Source organism: Octodon degus, unplaced genomic scaffold (genome assembly GCF_000260255.1).
Source record: "Octodon degus isolate 3935 unplaced genomic scaffold, OctDeg1.0 scaffold00065, whole genome shotgun sequence".
NCBI classification, from domain to species: Eukaryota; Metazoa; Chordata; class Mammalia; order Rodentia; family Octodontidae; genus Octodon; species Octodon degus.
The window spans coordinates 9,928,263-9,937,680 of NW_004524641.1; the positions used below are offsets into that span (position 1 = coordinate 9,928,263).

General features: G+C 42.1%; 1 protein-coding gene across 5 annotated transcripts in view; it reads right to left on the bottom strand.

Moving 5' to 3' along the window:
• Myo3b (myosin IIIB) overlaps positions 1-9,418 on the bottom strand; it is a 472,753-nt gene that overhangs the window by 256,935 nt on the left and 206,400 nt on the right. For all 5 annotated transcript variants that reach the window (XM_023719169.1, XM_023719168.1, XM_023719167.1 and 2 more), the window contains 4 exons: positions 7,674-7,757; positions 6,472-6,674; positions 3,967-4,065; positions 3,491-3,605 (listed from right to left, as the gene is read on the bottom strand). In XM_023719169.1, coding sequence (XP_023574937.1) covers positions 3,491-3,605; positions 3,967-4,065; positions 6,472-6,674; positions 7,674-7,757 — 501 coding nt within the window. The remainder of the gene's footprint in view (positions 1-3,490; positions 3,606-3,966; positions 4,066-6,471; positions 6,675-7,673; positions 7,758-9,418) is intronic.

Sequence of the window (9,418 nt, forward strand, 5' to 3'; positions counted from 1 at the left end):
TTAGGGCCAAGGTGCAAGTTCAGAAGGACCTGGGGCTGATGCACTGAAGCCCCTGCTGCCCTGGTTTGCAGGCCTCTCGGGTCATTCTCTCTCTTTAACTCCCAGGAGTTTCCCTCCCCTTCTTGTCTCACCATACCTTCTCTCTGTTCGGTAGGCCTCCAGGTTTATACCCATTCTGCTCTAAGCACCACATTAGGGCCAGCTGAAGGTGTCTCACTGTAAACCCTACTCTAGCATCTCACTACCCCCCCTCCGCAGAGGTTCAAAACATCTGGCATCTTTAAAGTCAATAGCATTGAGCACAGTGACACATATCTGCAATCCCAGCAACTTGGGAGGCTGAGGCAAGATGATTCAGCTTTGAGGCTAGCCTGGGCCATGGAACGGGACCCTACCTATCTCAAAAAGTAAACTAGAAAGGCCTGGGTATGTAGCTCAGTAGTAGACTTCAGTTCAATCTTTACTATATTAAAAAATGTCAGTGATATCCTATTGTATGTGAGGAAGGCTCTGAAAATCCTCAAGACTCTCTAGTTATATTTTAGCATATAAAGCTTTCACTTCTCTCCTTAATTAATAATCTCTTTTTTAAAAAAAAGAAATAATTTTTGCCCTGAACTCAAAGGTTTCCCCTTCATCTCTGCATCCATGAATCTGCAGTATATGTCCAATCTTGACCATTGTATAAATCATTTAACAAAACATTTTTCCCTTTCAATTTTCCCCCCTTTGGCAGAACCAGGGACTGAACTCAGGCCCTTGCACTTGCCAGGGAAGTGCTTATTCCACCGAGGCATCTCCCCGGCCCCTCTTACGTAGTATTAAATATGTCAATTATAATTAGATTTGATATACAAGTCCTATATCTACAAAACAAGCATAATATTCAACAAAAGCAGTATGGTTCAACTCCGCACATAGAAGTTGAAAAGTACTGATCTTCACAAGAGGGTTTTTGTATAATCCCTTAAACTCCTTGCAAGGAACAATCAGCACTACTGGAAGTTTCTGTCATTAAGAAAGTGTCTTTACAATAAACTCCGAGGTAAGTGTCACTTCAGACACTTTTGGCTGGTGTCCTGGAATTAAAATCATCCTCCTGAGTCCATATTAAAGTTTGCCGCTCATAATTTTGCTGGACAGGTTTGAGAAAAAACTTAAAAGGAACCCTGTGGGGAATTAAGTGGTCTTCAAAGAAAGGGCAGGAAGAGTAAATTTTGATTGAATTGACCAGCTCATTTAAGCTCTGTGTGAAATGTCTGTCAGAAAAGCTGAAGAGCAAGTTCCGTTACATCAGCCATTTGGCATCTGCTGCTTGACTTCAACCAAATCTTTCTGAATTTAATCACATTCCTGTGAGTTTATAAATTCAAAGTGGACGGACAGCCAGATAGCTCAGCACAGGGACCGAGGTTCGATCCCCTGTGTGCTGTGCCAGCCCTACTTCCGGGTGCACTGAGATGGGGACTGAGACTGGACGTGGTGGCGTAAGCCTGTAATCCCAGCACTTGGGAGGCTGAAAACAGGAGAATCACTACAAGTCCAGCCTGTGTAGTGAGACCCTGTAGGCCCTGCGCTAAATACATAAATAAATAAATAAATAAATAAGTACAAAGTGGACTGAGTTATTCCAGCAAAACAGGTTGTCTGCAGAGAAATGAGCACAAAACGTAGGGTCAGTAAGGCAAGATCCTCACTCTTCATTCCGTTTCTAAGGTTGCTAACCAGTGTACATTGGTTTCTTTCCAGCATGAATGAAGGTGGGAAACAGTGAAGATACACACACAGATATACCACATGCTCTGGCGAGTCATTAGACGGTCCAGATCGGGCACAAGTGAGGAATCTTCGTCAACTTTTTTCTTTCTTTCCTTTCATATTCATTCATTTATTTATGTTGTGCTTTTTTCCCCACAAGGGTTAGAGATAGCTTACTTCAAAGGCATAAACTTAACGTATTTGATGCCTTCTGTTTTTTATTTTAGTATCTTAAATGGATAGTATCTGCTTTATTAATACTAGTGTTATACATTTATGACTGCAATGGTGCCACTGTGTGCCGTCTTCCAGAGCTTGGTGCCATCTCTTCACAGGATTCTCTAACCATCCTTGTTTCCATCGAAAGCAAAATGCCAAAAGCCTTACAGCCTGACTTCACAGACTTCACGCACTACTACAGAAGCACGCCCTGGACACTCCTGCATGACCCAAGTAACTTTCAATGGCTCTACTGCCATTGCTATCACACTTTGACTCTTCTGGTGACACGGTTGATAAAGACCAGCTCTATAAGTTAATGACCATAAAGGTCTTTTAACAGAGCTAACACCTAATTAATTGCTCTCCTCTAAGGAGCCAAGGGAAATATATTTCTATTTTTATCTGACCTTTGGGATTTTCCACTGTCTATCAGTTTAAAATCTGTGGGAGGCCAATAGGGAAAAGTCATTGCTGGCTAGAAAAAAAGAAAGGTATTTTTATGACTAAAATCAACCACACTGAGGAGGAAAAAGCCAGCCAAACTCTGGGTTTCAGAAGAAATTCTTTATCTAGAGTGACTGTCCCAAGGTAACTGGAGTGTTTTTAATCTAATCCTTTAAGATTTAACATTCTTACCTACCTCCTAATCATTCACTCCCTTTGTTGGAAAAGCAAAAGAAACTATATGTTTTGAAAATTGATGGCATGAAGCCCAGAAACTATGACACAATGTACCACAGAATAATATGTGATCCTAGGGTTATAAATACTGTCATCCTAAGCATAGATTTAATAGTCCATGTGTATCTACTATGATGAAGGTAGTATAATATTTAGAGCCACAGTGTGCAATTGTGGCCATGAAGGAGGAAGTGACTGAACGAAAGTCGAAGTGTTCAATTAATTTGTCTTGATGCACAAAGAGCTACTTGCATAAATATATTTCTATGGCTTGGGCATAACCCACAGAGTACTGTACTCCTATACACAATTCAAGTTAGTGGCTGGAAGGAACTGAACTCAGAAAAGGGCAGTACTCTTCTGGTGTTTGTCATTTAGTCATAGTGAATTGCTAGTAATGCATCGGTTCCCGATCCCTACAATAGCTCTGCTACTTTATGTTCGTCTGAAAACCTTTCTAAACGTGTATTCTGCTTTCAGTTCAAACAAGCTTTCAGGCAATGGCAAAGTTTCTGGTTCTTGGACCACACGTTGAATAGCAAGATCTTACTACAGGACCAAGGAGACATTTGAAAAGTACGTATCCACCAGCCTCTGGATGGCTGAGGCAGGAAGAGAGCAAATTTGAGTTTCAATTAGCTTGTCTCAAAATAAAAAATAAAAAAAAAGGACTGGGGCTATGGCTCAGTGGGAAGGCCCTGTTCAATCCCCAGTACCACACACACCAGGATTACTGTACATACTCTACCCCGAGTTAGAATATCCACATCTTCCATCTCATTCATTTAAGCATATTAACATGTGAACATCGCTCTTGACAATCACCTACCTTCTCAGTGAACCCGATAATCCTGAAGCAATGCTGAATTGCTTCGAACTGTCTTCTGTAAGACTCCTTGGAAGTTATGTCCTGCATGACTCTCTCGGTGCCATCAGCTATGTACCTATCACCAAACACAATGACTGTTGACTTGGAAATAGCACCTCAAATGCCAGGACAGGGGCCAGGTGGGCTCCTCTTCTGTCACCCAATGCTGGCTGGCTGGCTGGCTGGCTGGCTGGCTGGATGGATGGATGGATGGATGGATGACAATAGCACAGCCATGGCTGAACAAAACAGTCAAGTTTTTGAGCATTCTAGAAAATGCAAATGCTAAGATGTGATTCTTGCCATCTCATCCTGCGTATTTAAGCTAAATAGATTATGAGCTTCCAGTTAGGAAAACAGCTCCATTTACTTGTGAATTTGCCAAGTGCTAAGTGAACATTCACTCAAAATTAACAAGCAAACCTCCTGATACTTACCTAGGAGGCTTTTCCTCAGGAAGTCTGAATTCAGAAAGTTTCTCTTGGTGATAAAGACCAGCATAAATATAGTAAAATATGTGAAAATTTTTCTCTCCCCTGAGGAAAAAAAAGATATTTGTTAATATCATCTTGTGGAATTCTTTACTCAGAAGTAATTTATATCATTTCCTTTCAGCACAAAATATTATTTCATAAAAAATGTACACTTTCAGACAGTTAAATATACTACAACCCAATTACAGAATAGTAATGGTGATAAGATTCACACAATAATTGTCACATTTCACATTGTTAAGCACACTTATCTTTACTGTGAACAGAAGGAGGTTTTAGAGACTGGAACAGGTAACAGCTCAGGTTACCCAGCACCTGTGCCACACGCCCCTGGTTTTAGTTCCTGCTGCATCAGAGACCTTGAGGAGACCAGCTAAGTCACCTACTACTACACTGCACCCTGGGCAGGAGGTGACTTGTACGCTGTAGAACAGGCTGGGGTACGGAAGTGGTCCATACCTGAGGTCTCCACTTGCCCACATGGGTGTGCTTTCAGGTACCCAAGTGACATCCCTCAGCCCCACCTTGCTGGCTGACTGGTCCCGCTTCTATCTCTTAGCCACTCTGGCCAATATCCTTCAGGTTGGGGGCTTTCAGATAAGTGCCAGGTCTGCGTAGTCATGTTAGCTTTTGATGCTTAAGTGGTAACTTTTTTTACTTTCTGTCTATATCACTTAACATCCCGTAACATCATATGCTAGCCCTTAAATGTACACAATAAGATTTATTTTTTAAAAAAATAGAAATTAAGATCCATAAGAGATAAAATTATAATTGAGTAAACAAATGTGTGAGGACTGGCAGGGAATTGGAAGCCCCTCTTGCTGATCTTTTCACTCCTTTGTGCAATGCTCCGCCAATCTCCATCGTACGCGGACACTGTAAATGCATGGTAGGGGAATATGCTCGGGCTTGGTCTTTATTTTTGTCCGGTAGTACTAGAATGCAAGTCAAGGCCTTGAGCTTGCTGGCCAAATGCTTGACCACTGAGCTACACACCGGCACTTGGGCTCCTAAGCCAATCTGGGCCTGTGGAGCCCGTGTGCCCAGGAGCCCTAGACTTGTCTACCTCTCTCTCCCCCTCTCTTCTACCACCTTAACCAGGCTTGCTCTCTCTCTCTCTCTCTCTCTCTCTCTCTCTCTCTCTTTCTCTCTTCCTCCTTCCCTTCCTCTCCCTCCCTCCCTCTCCCTCTCCCTCACCCTCTCTCCTTTCCTATCTCTTTCTCTCCCTCTTTCCCTCTCTTTCTCAGATTCAGTGGACAGCCTCTTGGTGATATCAGTACAGTGTTCTCTCCGCTGGTCCATGAAGCATCACCAAATGTATTCGGGGACTGGCGACTCCCATATCCCACAGCTTCCTGCATCCTTGGAAAAAGGTTTGAAATCTTCAACCTGGCTCCAAAGCTCTGTGTGATCTGGTCTTAGTGTCATCTGTACCACTTTCTCACTCCCTACTCCTGTCCCACCTTGTTGGCTGATTTGTCATGATCCTCAGGTCTCAGATTAAACATCTACCCACAAAAGCCCTCTTTGCTCCTGCTCTAAGTTGTGGCTCTTTCCTTCTCTTTTGCCTTCCTACCCCCTTACATTGCTTCCTGACACTGAACACATTTTCCCTGTGTTACATTTATTCCTTTAAGAAGGCCAACCTCCCGTCTCTCCTCAGCCACCACACTTCAAGCTCTGAATTCAAGCGCCTTGTTCCCAAGGCAGCCCCAGCACATGGCAGGTGCTGAATAATGCATGACTATGTGTGTGTGGAGCCACGCCCCCGAGGAGCTCTGACGTCCTGCAAGGACAGTATAATGGCACGAGTGGCTCACGCTGACAGAGTGCTCCACACCAGGCATTCTTTTAAGTGGTTTTACATAAATGAACTCACGGATCCTTACGACACACCATGAAGTCAGCACCAGCTGCATCTCCATTTCACACCCGAGGCACAGAAGGGATCTGTGTCATACCCAGTGTCACCCAGTGCCAGGGCCAGTATTTGAGCCCACTGCCAAGCCCACACTATCAATTTTCATTACCTATCAATATACTGCTCTTCTTAAAACAGGATAATTATTTTTCTCTCTTCATCTAGGAAAAATTAACACATTGAATACTCTCAGTGGTTTTTGTAGATGAGTTAAATTTAAGAGATTTGATGATTTTTTTTGAAAGTATCTGCAAGAATGTTGAAATCTACCAGATCCACCAAGTGAGAGGCAACAAGCATATCGAGTCCAAAACCACTCCTGCATCCAGCACTTTGTACTCTGCTCTGTAACAACTTTTAGATAAAAACTCCCACTAACCCTTTTAAAATAATTCCTTGTTCGTAGGGAACCTGGAGATTGGTGGGGTGGGGTGGGGGGATGCTAAAGAACAGGGATGCAAATGGAATATGGAAACTGCTAAAGCCTTCAAGCTTATAATTCAGGGACAAAGCAGTAGACTTACGCCGCCTGTTTTATGACTCTGGATTTTTCAAGGAGATATTCAGAGATTCTTGCCCCCATCACAGCTCCGGTTGGCGTAAACATCATTTCCAGATATTTTCCAAAGCGGCTCGAGTTGTCGTTGATCGCCGTAGATGCATTCCCAAAGGCCTCTACCAGGGAGTTGACTTGGAGAATTTTCTCTCGCAAGGTCTGATTGTTGGCCTGTGCCACAGAGAAGAGTACAGAGGTGAGCATGAAAGGGACCCCAGCAAAAACACCGAGCACTCCCCCCTTGCCCCTGGCAATTCACAGAGCCTTTTCCCTCTCTATTTAGAGAAATTAGCATCTACTATCCGCATCATTGTCTCAAATGTGCCTGATATGTATGAGTCATACAGGTAGAGTAGGGCAGCAGTTTTTAAATCTTGCTGCACTTCATTTGAAATCCTTCACAGATAAAATGCTAAGAAGTTTGGAACCACTTTTTTGTTTGGTACTAGGAATCAAACTCGGGACCTTGCGCTTGCCAGGCAGGCACTGTGCCACTGGGCTACATATACCATCATAACAGGGCTGGGGAGATGGCTCAGTGGAATAAGCGCTTCCCTGGCAAGTGCAAGGGCCTGAGTTCAATCCCTGGTTCCGGAAAAAAAAAAAAAAAAAACACCTAAAAAAAAAAATAAAAAGATACCTCATAACTTTCTCAGTCATCCTCATCTATTAAAACTATTCCATCTATTTCCCTGATCACACAGTACACTAAGTCTGAGTAGAAGTAACTATTAGACCGATTTTGCACTCATTTCTTCAGTGTCTGTTTTGCTAAAATGAAAATGTTCATTTCCTTTGCCTTATACTCAGAGATTTATTTGCATCTGCCAACCCACCCCCCTACTTACCATAGCAGCTCTGCCCGATCTTGCTCATAGTGTGTAACCACATTTACTACTTAATGGCTAAATGTTTCTATTACACTGAAAACACAAAAAATTAATTGGCAATAATCTAGTAAATTCATGCTAGAATTATTTCCCTCACTGCATGAAATAAGGATGGCCTGCTGAAATCTTAAGAGATCTAGCTCTCAGGAGGCAAACATAAGAAAGATAAAATGTTTTTATGTAACCCCTTCTAAAAAAAATAGTAATTCCATCATTTATAAAATATGCAGTTGCTCTGCAGGAACTTGTAGGCAAATACGCAACACAGGTAGGTCAGTACCTTTCCCAAGAAAGTCAGATGCTGAACAATCAGGTGGGCGCTTTCTGTCTTCCCCGAGCCACTTTCTCCGCTGATGACAATGCACTAACACAGGAAATGGAACAGAGGGTCAGTGGCAGCATCCTGGGCACTGAAACCATTGGATGTTCAGCTACGGTGTTCATAGAACAGCTCTCCTGGACACCTTAATCTTTTACTGCATAAGAAATCTATCCTAGGACCCTTTCCATTTTGGTACACAGAGAACTTACTGCTCCAGTGTGCAGTTGTACTATAATCTATTTGCTGGTGGATACTTGAATTTTTTCCTTTGTCACACAATATTGCAATGAATAATGCCATACATCGGTGGATATTGTTATATGCAGATATACTATGTATACAGATATATAGACACATTATATTTATATGCAGGCTCATTGCACAATAAATTCTAAGAAGTGGGGATGTTAGAGCAAAAGGTAAAGACATTTGTACATTTGGTAAATATTACCAAACTGCTTGGTTAAAGACTCTACTGGTATGTATTCTCTCAGTTAGTGTGAAAAGTGAATTGAATTATAGGAGACCAGTTGTCATCAGAGACTTGGGAGAACTGGTTAGTGTCAGAAAACACACAATATTTGGTGTCCAGGAAAAGGACAACACAATGAGGCAACTTCTTAACTTGAAAACCCCATTTCTGGGGCGGGGGATATAACTCAGTGGCACAGTGCTTGCCTGATAAGCACACGGTCCTGAGTTCAATTCCTAGTACCAAAAAAACTAAAACGAAACAACAACAACAAAAAAACTCCTACATTTTCTCTCTCCATTGATTTCCTTTCTGTGAAGCCTATTAATGTTTGACAAGTCCTTGAGCTGGGTAAGAACCTGGAGAAGCCAAATTTCTAACCTGCAGTGAATCCAGGTGCTCTATTTTGCAACTTGCATTGTTACAGTTTTATTTATGCCTCTATAAACCCAAAAGTTTGGATTTCTCAGGTCTCAGGAAATATACACATGCTGATTCTCTCATAAAGTCTACTCACCAAATTAATTACCTGAGTTGCCAATAGAATAAAGAAGCAAAGAAAATAAATCTATTGATATCAAAGGTAGGGTGCTACCACTGTGAACTGGAAATCTAGAACATAAAAATGTATAAGTAAAATTTGTGTTTCACTAACATTGAGTTTTGGGTTTAATCAGTCTTAATCTAACCCATCATTTCTCAGCAGATAAATGGTATGGTACAAGATCATTACCAACACAAGTATAAAATTTCTTTTTATGTTCCTTTTTGAAACAGGATTTCACTATATAGTTTAGACTGGACTTAAACTCACTTTGTAGCTCAGGCTGGCCTCAGACTCACAGCAATCCTCCTGTCTCACCCTCCCAAGTGCTGGGATTATAGGTATATGCCCCCATACCTGGCTAAAATTTCAAATATAAAGACCAAGGTCATGAAAATATGGAGGCATTAATGGAAAGGAACTTCATTTGTACCATTCTGTACCCAGCTTTTATTATGCTTGCCATGCCATCAGGGAGTGTCTGTCCTAGTTCTCATTGTGTTCATATTAGAAATATTGGGCCTGTGAGATAACTCAGCAGACTAAGTGCCTACTTATTCAGGCATAGGGACTGGGGTTTGATCCCCAGCACCACATGCTGTGCTGGACCGGCCCCTGGGCATGCAGAGCGCTGGGGAGGCTGACAACAGGAGGATCACTACAAGTGAGACCCTGTGGATATATATA